The 15,178-nt window shown below is 39.2% G+C and overlaps 1 protein-coding gene across 2 annotated transcripts in view; it reads right to left on the bottom strand.

The window, feature by feature from the left end:
• YES1 (YES proto-oncogene 1, Src family tyrosine kinase) overlaps positions 1-15,178 on the bottom strand; it is a 92,386-nt gene that overhangs the window by 11,295 nt on the left and 65,913 nt on the right. For both annotated transcript variants that reach the window (XM_047793846.1, XM_047793847.1), the window contains exons 4-10: positions 13,610-13,708; positions 11,327-11,430; positions 11,093-11,242; positions 9,122-9,277; positions 8,775-8,954; positions 1,911-1,987; positions 882-1,035 (exon numbers count right to left, since the gene is read on the bottom strand). In XM_047793846.1, coding sequence (XP_047649802.1) covers positions 882-1,035; positions 1,911-1,987; positions 8,775-8,954; positions 9,122-9,277; positions 11,093-11,242; positions 11,327-11,430; positions 13,610-13,708 — 920 coding nt within the window. The remainder of the gene's footprint in view (positions 1-881; positions 1,036-1,910; positions 1,988-8,774; positions 8,955-9,121; positions 9,278-11,092; positions 11,243-11,326; positions 11,431-13,609; positions 13,709-15,178) is intronic.

Raw genomic sequence — 15,178 nt, 5'->3', positions numbered from 1 at the left:
CAAGCTTCCTTCCCTCGCTCTTCAGAGTGTCAATCTTTTTTTTTTTTTTTGTCTTTTTGCCTTTTCTAGAGCCGCTCCCGCAGCTTATGGAGGTTCCCAGGCTAGTGTCTAATCGGAGCTGTAGCCACCAGCCTACACCAGAGCCACAGCAACGGTGGATCCGAGCCGCATCTGCAACCTACAGCACAGCTCACGGCAACGCCAGATCCTTAATCCACTGAGCAAGGGCAGGGATCGAACCCGCAACCTCAAGGTTCCTAGTTGGATTCGTTAACCACTGCAACACCACGGGAACTCCAACAAAAGCAATTTTAAAATGTTTCTTATTTGTTAACATGACAAAGGAAGTGTGAAGAGAATACCACTTGCTATAATTATAAGCGAAGAACACCCACAGGCAGGTTCTTCCTTGGGGGAAATAATATCAGAAATCCATGGTATTATACATTGTGTATAATTTAATGAATAAAAATTAATGTTTCTGACTCCTTTTTTTTTTTTTGTCTTTTTGACTTTTCTGGGGCTGCACCCAAGACATATGGAGGTTCCCAGGCTAGGGGTCTAATCAGAGCTATAGCCGCCGGCCTACACCAGAGCCACAGCAACACCAGATCCGAGCTGTGTCTGTGACCTACACCACAGCTCACGGCAACGCTGGATCCTTAATCTGCTGAGCGAGGTCATGGATGGAACCTGCAACCTCATGGTTCCTAGTTGCATTCGTTAACCACTCACTGAGCCATGATGGGAACTCCTATTTCTGACTCTTCTCAGTAGAACAAGAGCTGTTCTTATTCTGCAAAACCCTGTATACTCAAAAGAAGAGTAAAGAAATCCACTAAAAATATGAGGCTACAAACATTTATTAAACAGTCATTTACCTTGTCTTGCTGTATATTCATTGTCTTCAATTAACCTTGCTAAGCCAAAATCTGCTATTTTGCACACAAGATTTTCTCCTACAAGAATATTAGCAGCCCGTAGATCTCGATGAATATAGTTCATTCTTTCAATATATGCCATTCCATCAGCAATCTTAAAAAGAAAAAAAAGATATGATATAAAAGGAAGGAGAGGGAGGACAGTTTTGGTCAATATTAAGTTAGAACACTGAATAATCATGTATCTTGATGAGATGATAGTAAAGGGGCCTAGTCCAGCATAAAATAGGAAAAATGGAAAACCTTTAGTGGAGGAGAAGGAAAAAGAGGATAAGGAGGGGGAGAAAGAGTAGGAAGGAAAGGGGATAAAGCGGTAGGAGAAAGGAGACGCACACATCGGAATAGAAACTTGTAATAGTTTTCATTTATATTTAATTTTTATTTATTTATTTTGTCTTTTGTCTTTTTTTTTGAGGGCCACACCCTCAGCATATGGAGGTTCCCAGGCTAGCAGTCTAACCGGAGCTGTAGCTGCTGGCCTACACCACAGCCACAGCAATGCAGGATCCTTAACCCACTGAGCGTGGCCAGGGATAGAACCTGCAACCTCATGGTTCCTAGTTGGATTTGTTTCCTCTGTACCATGACCGGAACTCCTTCATTTATATTTAAAAAGAAAAATTTAGAAGAGTAAAACTATCTCATCTTTACCTGTACACACACTGCCATTTTAATAATTTTGGACTGTATTAAATAAAAAATTCAACTCACACTTTAGATGTCTAATATCTTCTCTGGAATAGCAATTATTCACTGTCTTAACATTTATCTACTGAAATTAGATACCTGGGTCCTCAGACACTACTTTGTCATAACATAAAGAGATCAGATTGGATTTTCTGTAATGTTCCTCCCAACTCTAAAATTGTATAATTTCACTACATAAACAACTGTATTCTACTAAGATTAATTAACATTTTAAATGTACACTTGCAATTCAAACGGACATGAGCATAAACACATAAGTACCTGAGCAGCCATGTCAACCAGTTGTGGGAGCTTCAAATACTTTCCATCTCCCTCCTTCAGGAAATCTAACAAGCTCCCTATAAAAGATAGCAAGACATTCAAACATAAGCAAATCTTAAATCAGAATTGCAACAAATGTTCCCCTAATTCCAAACAAATCACATCATAATACAAAACTTTTGGCTTTTTATTTTTCAATGTTTTTTGCAGCTTTGGAATTTCTGAATATTTTTAAGATTCTAGAAAAAGCTCCTAAAGTGATTTTTTTTGTTTGTTTTATTTATTTGCTTTTTAGGGCCACAGCCATGGCATATGGAGGTTTCCAGGCTAGGGGTCCAATCTCAGCTGTAGCTGCCAGCCTATGCCAGAGCCACAGCAACACAGGATCTGAGCCCCGTCTGTGACCTACACCACAGCTCACAGCAATGCCAGATCCTTAACCCACTGAGCAAGGTCAGGAATCGAACCTGCATCCTCATGGATGCTAGCCAGATTCATTAACCGCTGAGCCACGACGGGAACTCCTAAAATGAAATTTTTTAACTCCTGAAAACATGAAAAAGAGAAGATGCCATTCTCTCACGAGATTATAGGCATTCTTTCCTTGTTTGCTTTGATCAACATCAGTCCCAATTTTTAGTCAAAAATAGATACTTCTATTTTTAAGCCAGTCTGAGACTAGAGTTCAGACAACTTGGGACTATCTTGGGGTACCTAAAACTAAATATAAGTGCTAAACAAGTTGACATGGATGTGTTAGTCCAACCAACTTCTCTCCATTTTAGCAGATGCTGCATGGAGCAGCAAAGCAGCAAAGTACTCTGCAGTACAGCAGAGATAAATGCTGGAAAGGACAAGAGGCTACTCTGTTACTGGTTGCAAACATACCTGATTTTGATCAAGAGAAAATATGAGACAATTCCAAATTAAGGCACAGTTTATAATAAACAACTTTAATTTATCTCAAAAAATAACAGTTTTATGAAATACAAGAAAGGCTGAGGGACTGCTCCAGATTAAAGGAGACTAAAGAGAATGGACAACTAAAAGCAGTGCCTGACCAGACTTGACACTAGATTGGGAGAAAACTGCTACAATTATCACTGGGATGGCTGGTGAAATCTGAGTAGGAACTGTGCTTTAGGCAACATAACTGTATCTATGTTATACTTCCTGCATTTATTGTACTGTGGTTTGTGAGACAATGTTCTTGTCTTTAAGAGATAAACTGAAGTATTCAGAGGTAAAGTGAGCATAATATCTGCAATGTACTCTCAATGGTTCAGGAAAATAACCCTCATTATATTTATATATAATAATTAGCAAATCAGCTGAAACATATATAGGAATTCTTTGTATTATTTTTAAACTTTTCTATAAGCTTGAAAGTATTTCAAAGAAAAACAAGGAGTTCCAACTGTGGCTCAGTACAGCCCTAAAAAGCAAAAAACAAACAAAAACCCCTCTAACATGGAGTTCCCGTCGTGGCGCAGTGGTTAACGAATCTGACTTGGAACCATGAGGTTGCAGGTTCGGTCCCTGCCCTTGCTCAGTGGGTTAACGATCCGGCATTGCCTTGAGCTGTGGCGTAGGTTGCAGACGCGGCTCGGATCCCAAGTTGCTGTGGCTCTGGCCTAGGCCGGAGGCTACAGCTCCAATTCCACCCCTAGCCTGGGAATCTCCATATGCCGCGGGAGCGGCCCTAGAAATGGCAAAAAGACAAAAAGACCAAAAAACAAAAACAAAAAAGAAAAAACCCTCTAACAAACAAAACAAAAGGCAAAGAAAACAATGAGGAGGCATGACTTAGTCTCTTCACTTATAGACAGAGAACATCTTTTTCTCTTCTGTCTCTGGCAGGGAGGACATTATTGTGTTTGTCCATTTATCTGCCCTTTCAAATATTCACTAAGAGGCATTCCCATTGTGGCTCAGCGGCAACGAACCCAACTAGTATCCACAAGGACGTGGGTTTGATCCCTGTCCTCGCTCAGTGGGTTAAGGATCCAGTGTTGCTGTGAGCTGTGGTGCAGGTTGCAGATACAGCTCAGATTTTGCACTTGCTGAGGCTGTGGTATAGGCTGTCAGCTGCAGCTCCAATTTGACCCCTAGCTTGGGAACTGCCATATGCTGCACCTGTGGCCCTAAAAAAAAAAAAAAAAAAGAACAAATATTTACTAAGAGACTATAAGAGGCACAGAAGAACATGCAAGGACAAAGAGGATCTTGATCTAGTACAAAAGTATAATGTATAGATCTAGAAACTATATGCAAACAAATATTATACAGTAGTTGTTACAAAAGTTACTGTAAAAGGGATTTCCTGTCCTGGCTCATTGGTAACGAACCTGACATCCATGAAGAGTCAGGTTCAATACCTGGCCCTGCTTAGTCGGTTAAGGAGCCTGTTTTGCTGTGAGCTGTGGTGTAGGTTACAGACAAGGCTCAGATCTGGCATTGCTGTGGCTATGGTGTAGGCCGGCAGCTGTAGCTCTGATTCGACCTCTAGGCTGGGAACTTCCATATGCCACAGTTGTGTCCCCAACCCCTAAAAAAAGACCAAAATAAAAGTTACTACAAAAACTACAGTGGCGACACAATCGATCTGGTTAATTCTACAGAAAAGTTAGAAAAGACTTCACAGAGGAGATGCATCTTGAGGAAGAATGGGGGCAGAAAAGAATCTCCAGGAAGAGAGAGTAACAAGCATAGAAACAAGTATTCAGGAACCAGGACAGTATGTTCAAGGCACTGTCCCTCCTGTGCAAGAACACAGGCACAACAAGGATGGGAACTGGTAAGAATGAGGCTACAGAAGGAGCCAAAACACAGAAAGCAATGCATACATGGACTTTATCTTTTTCATACAAGGTTTCTGTTCGCTTGTTTTGCTTTGGTCATTTATGATGAAAGAGCAACCATTTCAATTTGAAGAATGAAATTCGGCTGAGACTATTTTGTTAAATCTAGCAACAACAGCAGGGGAACAATGCAAAGAGGAACACTTCTAGAGAGATTTAATATGGGATAAATAGCCATCAGTGGACTATTATTACACAAGCAGGTGGGGAGGTGGAACCTGCTGGGTCTCATGGCCAGAGTTCATTTCTAACAAGTTTCCAGGTGATGCTAAGGCTGCTGCCAGAGACTCTTGCACACGTCACAAAGGACAAGGATATTCACTGCAACACTGCCTGCGACAGTGACAAACTAAAAGCAACCAAAATATTCATTTGGAAAGGAATGAGTAAAATAATGGAATACTCATACCGAATTTCATTCAACAGTTACAAGTACCCAAATGAGATCTTCCCTTATCCACATGAATACATCTCAAGCACATAACACTTTTTTTCTTCTTTTTGGCTTCCTTGTCACATATACAGTTCCTGGTGCAAGGATCAGATACGAGCTGCAGCTGTGACCTACACCGAAGCTACAGCAATGCCAGATCCTTAACCCACTATGCCAGGCTAGGGATCAAAACTGCATCCCAGCACTCCAGAGGCGCTGTTGACTGTCGCACCACAGCTGGAACCCCTCAAGCACATAATGTTGAATGAAAATACAGCTAGTTATTTCCCTAAATTAAAAATATACCTAAGTTTCTGCTGTGGCTCAACAGAAATGAATCTGACTAGTATCCATGAGGATGTGGGTTCAATCCCTCCGTGGGACAAGGATCCAGCATTGCCGTGAGCTGTGGTGTAGGCTGCAGACATGGCTCAGATTTGGCATTGCTGTGGCTGTGGTGTAGGTGAGCAGCTACAGCTCCAATTCAACCCCTAGCCTGGGAAACTCCATATGCTGCAGATAGGTAAACACATGTGAATAAAAGTACATCAACATGAAAAACGGAGATGGGAACGTTAATAAGCATCAACATTAATTAAATTTGGATGGTAGGGACATGGGTGTCATGGTATTCTTAGTATGTTTGAAATAGTCCATAATTTAAAATAATAAAATATTAAAATGACTGGTTAGGAAGTAAAGACAAGGAATACTGCCTGTTCTTTAGGAAGGAAGCAGAAGCAGATGTTGGGACTTAAAGGAAGGTTTGCTTTTTAAATAAAGGGAGGATCCAGAATGCAGTGAAAGAACTGTCCTCAAACAGAGAAAGAGCCGCTCCTTTTTCTTAGCCTGTAAGATAGACAATGTCGAATAAATACTCTGCATGACATGTGGAATATACAGCAAGAAGCAAGGGATATAGGTCGTTTTGGGATTTACAATCTAGATAAGGTGCCATGATCAGTGCACTAAGTAGAACATCATTCAGTGTAATGGTAATTGCTAAAATAGTGTAAAAGCTGCAGAGCACAGAAATCCAGAATTGGAATGCGTCTTTTTTTTTTTTTTTAAAGCAGCTGTGTCTCTATTATGTGGAAGTTCTCAGGCCAGGTATCAAACCCGAGCCACAACAGTGACAATACTAAGTTCTTAACCGCTAGGCCACCAAGGAACTCTGGAATGTGTGTCATTTTGACAATTCTTTCTCCCTGATCTTCGACCAATTACAAAAAATCCCCTTCCCTTAAATATTTCTTATATCCATGCATCAGAGCAGTATGGATATCAGTGGTGCTTAACTTTTTTTTTGGTCCTGAGTTATTTTAAAAAACTGATGAAAACTATGGATACTCCTTCTAGAAAACACATGTAAGCATGCAAATATTGACAGAGAATTTGTTTACAGTCAGCTGTTATTTACTTTTATAGTCATTAGGTTAGGTCTTCTCTCTCCAAATTCAATGAGTTTGGATGGATTATGGAGGGCCAAGGGCTAAGTACATGAAGAGCAAGATGGGGAATTACAGAGCTCAAAACTAGAAGGGACACGTGTGATCCTGTATCCTAAGTCTCCCATCTAGGAGTTCCTGGTGTGGCACAAAAGGCTGAGGATCCAGCGCTGCTACAGCTGTGGCACAGGTCACAGCTGCAGCTCAGATTCAATCCCTGGCTCAGGAACTTCCATAAGCTGCAGGTATGGTGGAAGAAAACAACAACAAAACCCCAAATTCCTATCTAGAAATAATCCTAACCCAGCAATCTGAAAACACAGACTTCCACCATGTTCCCCAATTAAATACTTCCTGAACTCAATATACAAAGCTTTAGCTCATGGTCCCTTTAGGGACCATGAGCTTTATCTCCATTATATTCTTACACCATCAAGACTTTGATTTTACACTTCTTCCTTGTCCCTTTTCCCCTTCTAGTTCATCTAATACAGTCTGAGATGGGATATTTGGCAGCTGTTTGAAGTAGAGATTTCTTGCCAAAAGTGCCATTTGCTTTGGGGGTTCTAGGTAATGTTTTGGCTATCAATTAGTAGGGCTATGTCAATTCTTAATTTTTGATTTTTCTGTTTCTTTTGGGGGGAAATATTTTCTCATAGTAAATGTGTAGCTTGTAGTTGGTCCTGCCACCACTAGATGGAACTACATCACTGGCCAAGATGGACTCCTGGAGAGGGGTGACACCCGCAGTGGCTTACCTAAGGATGACTCGTTAAGAGTAAAAAGAGTAGGAGTTCCCGTCGTGGCGCAGTGGTTGACGAATCCGACTAGGAACCATGAGGTTGCGGGTTCGGTCCCTGCCCTTGCTCAGTGGGTTAAGGATCTGGCGTTGCCGTGAGCTGTGGTGTAGGTTGCAGACGCGGCTCGGATCCCGCGTTGCTGTGGCTCTGGCGTAGGCCGGTGGCTACAGCTCCGATTGGACCCCTAGCCTGGGAACCTCCATATGCCGCGGGAGCGGCCCAAGAAATAGCAAAAAGACAAAAAAAAAAAAAAAGAGTAAAAAGAGTAGATGAGGCGTTCCCCTTGCGGCGCAGTGGAAACCAATCTGACTAGTATCCATAAGGATGCAAGTTCTAGCCCTGGTCTCTATCAGTGGGTTAAGGATCCAGCGTTGCCGTGAGCTGTGGTGTAGGTCACAGATGCATGTCGGATCTGGCATTGCTGTGGCTGTGGTATAGGCCGGCAGTTGTAGCTCTGACTGGGTGCCCAGGGACCCCCAGCCTGGGAACCTCCATGGTGCGGCCCAGAAAAAAAAAGCAAAAAAAAGAGTAGATGAAACTCAAGAGGGTAAAAAGTAGTCTGCTCAGCAAGCATACTTGGTGACTTACTCATTCCTCTTCTAATGCATCATTAGAAAAGGGAAAAAGATGGAAGAGCAACAACCTTCCCTCTCCTTTTCCTGCCCTAACCAACTCTCCCTGAAGATGCCACACCTTGGGATCTAGGAGAACAGAGAAATTCTGGTTGACGGTAGTAGAAAAAAGAAGTTCCTAGAAGTCCTGAGTGGGATTATTATTAAAATGTATTAAATTGACATAAAATTAATTTCCTTAACTTCGCTTGTTTTCTATGCTTTAGTACTGAAGATACAAGTATCTTTCAAATTGCATTATTTTAATTCAATTAGTGCAAATAGTTTTTTGTTTTTTGGCTGCTCCTGTGGAATATGAAAGTTCCTGGGCCAGAGATCGAATCTGAGCCACAGCTGTGACCTACACCACAGCTGCAGCAATACCAGGTCCTTAGCCCATTGCACTACAGTGGTTCACTCTACCTTCCCAGCTATTCTACTGTCTTTAGTCAAATGGAATGAAGGACTATTTATTTACAAAATAAATTCAGTGCTTTATTCTCCTTTCCAACTCTGTACTATCCTTTAGAATAACTAGAGCTAATCATTAACTATTCCCTTAAACAAAATGTCAGATTTTCTCTCTTCAGATGTCTACATAAAAATCTTAAAATAGAAACTACTACACATAAAAATATGTATGTATAAAAAGAGACAAAGACTTAAAATGTATTAACATGAACACCCCAAGAAATACTAATACACACGTACCTTTTGACATAAACTCAGTGACAATGTAAATTGGCTCTTCAGAAACAACAGCATATAGTGGAACAAGTTTATCATGTCTTAACTTTTTCATTATCTGAGCCTCTTGAAGAAAAGCTTCTGGCATCATTGTACCTGGTTTTAGTGTTTTGATTGCTACTTTTGTGGTTCCATTCCATGTTCCTAGAGAAACAACACACATTTCACTATTTTAATCTATATTTTAAGAGATTTACAACACACTTGAATGAAAAGCAGTCACTCTAAATATTTCAACAATCTTACCATGAATTGTGGCATTTTAATCTATGGCTAAACAAGGTCAAAAAACAAAAGTTGAGGCTCCTTACCCATCCATACTTCACCAAAACATCCTTGTCCTAGTTTAACCTCTAGTCGCAAAGATTCTCGAGGGATTTCCCAAGCGTCTTTTGCTAGACCTTGAGTCTGGGGTTTCACAGTTGGACACACAGTTGTTAACTTATGGCATAAACCATCAGCATGTTCTAGATAAATGGATAAACCACACTGTAAAATGACTTAAAAAAATTAATGTACATATAGTTGTACCAGTGTTTCTTAAAATTTTTAGCTTAAATTATAGGGAATAAAAACAATGTTTTTTCAATTTTATTACAAAAGCACAAACACAAAAAAGGAGTTGCATAAAAGAAGCAAAACTAGAAGTGCGATTTTGTTAAATACATTTTTAAAGTTATTATTTACTGAATACTTAATACATCCCAGCCATTGTGCTAATTTAGCACTTTACAAAGATCTCATGTAAATAAAGGAGTTTTAGAAAACTTAAGCAACTTTCTCAAGGTCACCCAGTAACTTGATGGAGATGAGTTTCAAACCCTAGATTTGGCTGTTCCAAAGTTTTGCTTTTGACTACTGTACTTTATTGTTACCAGAGAATACTACCATTAATTGTTATTCTTAATAACCACTAGTCTAAGCAGGACACTGAAAATCAAGGAGAAACTTCTTTATTTAGAGGACTGATTTATTTTAATTTAATTTAATTTTATTCTATTTTATTATTATTGCTTTTTAGGGCCCCACCTGTGGCATATGGAAGTTCCCAGGCTAGGGGTTGAATCAGAGCTTTAGCTGCCAGCCTACACCAGAGCCACAGCAACGCAGGATCAGAGCTACGTCTGCGACCAATACCCCAACCTCATAGCAATGCTGGATCCTTAACCCACTGACCGAGGCCAGGGATCAAACTCACATCCTCATGAATCCTAGCTGGATTTGTTAACCGATGAACCATGAACGGAACTCCAGCACTGATTTTTAAATAAAGGAGATAGGAAACCCCCAATTCATAATGGCTTAACTTTGGATCCTGCTTATACAATCTTTCTTATTGTAAATATGATTGCTCTCTTCCATTCTCAACAAGTAACCACACACACATCAACATTCTAACAAGTGTAACTACCACTGATGCCACTGCTTGGTAACATGTTTTATCAATGTCAAAACCGGTGGTTGACTTGATAGACTCATTTGCTGCTAGCTGTCATTGAAGGAGAAATTGTCATGGAAACTTCCCTGCCCCTAGTATTAATCATTTAAAGACTTTCAGAGGCATTCATGTGTCAAATTGGTGATTAAAATTTTTGAGACAGAAGACTCTACTGAATACCTTTCAAAGGTCCTTGAAAGATTGATGAATGTCTATAGTTGCTATACATTAATTTTCCATGAAAAGAAAAAATGCATCTTCAGATCAAATTTCATTGGACTTATATTTTACGAAGTCTTTTATGGTCCAGCCCATGATATGGAAGTAACCCAACAGGATAGGTGAAACAGCTTTTGTTTTGTTTTTGGCTGTACCTGTGGCACAGGAAAGTTCCTGGGCTAGGGATCGAACCCATGCCACAGAATTGAGTTGAGTTACTGAAGTGACAATGCCAGACCCTTAACCTGCTGAGCCATATGGGCACTTGAAACAGCTTTTTAAGTGTTCAGTTTCACCTACTTAATAAGAGTCCCTAAATAAAATTTTTCCTTTTTTATTTACTGTCACATCTATTTGGTATTAGGTTGTTATGAAATGGAACGCCAATGTAAACACTATGCCTATAAGATGTAAGGACACAAATGATGGTAGTCTGACTTAGCATACCATCCAGGAACTAAACTCAGATAACAATAAGTATTATTGTTCCTCATTTTAATCCAGAGTACCTTGGGAACAGACTCTGTGTAGCATGTTAAACTTTTAGCCACATTGGAGACATGGATTCTGTACTCATCAAACTGAACATGAGGGAATAATTTTCATCTCTGAAAAACCCACACACCTGTATAGTGTTTTACCAACTTCTGCAGCGTATCAAACTGCGCTCTGGTTGTGATATAGTATCCACCATTGTCAAGTTTTCTGATTTTGTAGTGTTTCACATTGTCACCCCTCACCTCATCCCAATCACGAATAGAGAGGGAATAAGCACCTGGAGGGGAAAATGAACACTTTTACTCTATCCTTCTCAGAACACTGCCCAAGAAAAATGTTATATTAATAACAATATTCATACCTTTAGTAGTTTCACTCTCTCTTACTAAGAAAATACCTCTTTGATTCCCAGGATTCAGAAGTAATCTCTCAGCATCTTTTCTCCCCATTTTGCCAAAATACCATCTGGGGGAAAAAATGAGTAGTGTTCTGATTTAGAAAGGTGTACGCATCATAAAAATTAAACCTAGATATTATTAAGAATAGAGTGGGACAGGGAGGATGACAAACAGTTTTAAACATGACTTTAACATACAGTAAGACAGAATAAAAGACCTTTAGCTCTTAAGCCTATTACAAGTATTACTGTCAGAATATACTGTCAGAACATTTTCATGTTTTTACTACTCAATGTTTCTTTTAAATGCCACCCAGCAGTGACAGGAACAGTTAAGTGCAGAAGGAAAGGCAACAGTGACAGAAATACTGAGACTATAGTAAGAAAAATCAAAGTGGTTCTTTGGCAACAGTGTGATCATCTGTATTCAGTGAGATGCAAGTAAACCTATCCAAATTTTTAGGGACTCTAAATTGGTGGGGTTTGATTTAATAGTTTTGTGAATAAAAATGATGATTTTTGCTGTAGAGGAGCCACAGAACAGTGGAGAAGAAAGACAAAAGGCCAAATGAAAGTAACAAGTGCCAAGACAGAACAGACTTACACAAACAAATTACACATCACTAATAAAAGCAAACAAATACCAACAGAGCATCTACTATATTCAAGGATTTGTGACATGAAAGTAAAGTGGTAATTTATGGCTGCCAAATAAACCTGCCTTGATATAAAAGTACAGGCATACTCAATTTATTGTGTTTTACTTTATTGTGCTATGAAGATGCTATCTTTTTTAAAATTAAAGGTTTGTGACAACTCTGCGTGGAATAAGTCAGTCATTTTTCCAATAGTCTTTGATAATAACTTTGTGTCTCTGTGTCACGTTTTGCTAATAAGTCTGCATTATTTCTAACTTTTTCGTTATTATTATATTTGTTGTGGTGATCTATGATCTTGGCTGTTACCACTATAATTGTTCTGGGCATCATAAACTGTGCCTGTATAAGACGGCAAACTTAGTAAATGTTGCGTGACTAGTTTTCCCCATCTCTCTCCTGTTTCTTGTGCCTCTCGATTCCCTGAGACACCCAAAACTGAAATTAGGCCAATAAATAACCCTGCAATGATCTCAGAGTGTTCAAGGGAAGTTGATCAATGCAGCAAACCTTTTCGTTGTTTTAAGAAATTACCACAGCCACCCCAATCTTCAGCAACCACCACCTTGATGAGTTAGCAGCTATCAACATGAAGGCAAGACCCTTCACCAAGCAAAAGGATTATGGCTTGCTGAAGGCTGTTTAGATGAGGGTTAGCCTTTTTCAGCAATAAAGTATTTTTAACTAAGGTATATTCATTGTTATGTTAGACACATGCTATTGCACACTTAACAGACTACAGTATACTATCAACATAACTTTTACACGCACTGGGAAAACTCACTTTACTGCAATATTTGCTTTATTGTGATTGTCTAGAACCAAATCCACTATGTCTTTGAGGTATGCCTGTAATGTGTCACTGAAGGTAAACTTTAACTTTTTAAAAGTTACAAGAACGGTACATAAAACTCACGTATACCCTCCAGCCAGGTTTCCTGTTAACATTTTGCTTTGTCATATTCTCTCTTCCCTACTGTATATGTGTTTGTGTGGGTGTGTATCTTCTTCTGAACTGAATGATAGTTGCAAACATGTTGAAATCACCACCCCTAAATACTTCAGTGTGTACCTCTTAAAGGATAAGAATACTCTGCTATATAAGCATGGAACAAGCACCTAAGTCAAGAAATTAACATCAATATATCAACTGAAATTTTTTTTTTGGCCACACCTGTGGCACAGGGAAGTTCCTGGGCCAGGGACTGAACCTGAGCCACAGCAGTAATAAAGCCACAGCAGTGAAAACTCAAGAGTCCTTAACCGCTAGGCCACCACGGAACTTTGAGGATAAATTTTTGAAGTGAGAAATATAAAAAGGGTTAATGAAAATTTTTGAAAGTGAAAAAATAAAGAATAGGGACGAGGCACAATGCAGTATTATGAATACAGATTTGCTTATGATCCTACTGTAAGCAAACACTATGGTATTAATTATTAACTTTTAAGTAACATCTTCTATTAATATGATACATTAGCTGTATTAAGACTGGTATGTAACTGTGTGTGTGTAAAGTTGTGGCTAAGGAGAATGTGCATTAAAGTATTTTAAAAGTCAAAATAATGAATAAAATATGAAGTAATGCCATACTCTTCTGCCTGAATGGAATCTGCAGGGGCTACATAATTGCTAGGGATATAGCCACTCTTTCCTGTAGCGATTGATCTTGCTTCCCACCAGTCTCCTTCCCTGCAACACATAAAACAACAATTACCACAAGGCAGACTGCTGCTCAAGACATGATCTATTGCAGTGTTGTCTTAATCTGAAACAGAAAAGAGTATTACTTCCATTTTTAACTTATGCATTGATCTGATCAAGAAATAAACTCAAAGAATAATGTTAAAAATACTTAATATTTAAAATATTTTTAAAAATTAAAAAATGTTATATGGATTAAGGGAATAAGGTTAAGCAAAATCACAAGTGCACATTTCTGTTCCAAACAAAAAACAAAAAAACCAAAGAAAAAAAAACCCTTTCAAAAACAAAAACAACTCCACGTTAATTTTAGTTATAATCTCTCTCTTTTTTTTCTATGGCCACACTCAGGGCATATGGAAGTTCCCAGGAGAGGGACTGAATCCAAGCCTCAGCTGCGACCTACACACAATGCCAGATTCTTTAACCCACTATGCTGGGCCAGGGATCAAACCCATGCTCCTGCAGCAACCTGAGCCACTGCGGTCACATTCTTAACCCACTATGCCATGGCGGGAACTCCTATAAGATCCCTTTTTTAATCTAACCCTTCAACCTGATTATTATACTGAATAAACTATACTGAATAAAACAACTTGGGGAAGTAGAACTTTCAAATTCATTTTGATTAAATGTTTTCTTCTTCTGGGAGTTCCTATTGTGGCTCAGAGGGTTAAGATCTCAACTAGTATCCATGAGGATGCAGTTTGATCCCTGACCTTGCTCAGTGGGTTAAGGATTCGGCATTGACATAAAGCTGTTGTGTATTTGAAGATTCGAATTGGATTCAGTTTTGCTGTGGCTGTGGTGTAGGCTGGTAGCTGTAGCTCTGATTTGATCCCTAGCCGGGGAACTTCCATACGCTGTGGGTGCAGCCCTAGAAAGCAAAAAAATAAAAAATAAAAATAAATTGTCTACACTGAAATTTTATAAATGCCCGAGTTGAATTTGCTTTCTAAAAAATGAAATGGAAAAAGAATATAAATAAAAAATGAAATGGAAAATCCTTTGATAATTCAAGTGCTTACAAACTCTTACATTTGACTTGCGGCTTCCTAGTATACATTAAGTACTTTCAGATATGCAAAACTCTGATCCTGCTAACTTTTCACTGATCCATTTAAACATTTAGTGAATACCTGTTGAGTGACAGAATTTACAACAGGGTATGATGGAAACAGGCAAAAAGTCCTTACCCTCTAGTAACTTAGCCTAGAGCAGGATTTCTCAACTACTGACACTTTGGGCTGGATAATTCTTTCTTGTTTAGGGCCACCCTGTGCACTATAGAATGTTGAGCAATATCCCTGGCCTCTATCCACCAGATGAAAATTGTAGCACACTGACTGTAACAAGCAAAAATGTCTCCAGATATTGCCAAATATTCTCCGGGTGATTTTGCCCCGGGTTGAGACCCACTGGTCCAAAAGAATGATAGACATGTGATAAATTATAATT

The sequence above is a fragment of the Phacochoerus africanus genome, chromosome 8 (genome assembly GCF_016906955.1).
Source record: "Phacochoerus africanus isolate WHEZ1 chromosome 8, ROS_Pafr_v1, whole genome shotgun sequence".
Taxonomy (NCBI): domain Eukaryota; kingdom Metazoa; phylum Chordata; class Mammalia; order Artiodactyla; family Suidae; genus Phacochoerus; species Phacochoerus africanus.
The sequence above is the reverse complement of the archived record's forward strand: the minus strand, read 5'-3'. Positions and strand labels throughout refer to the sequence as shown.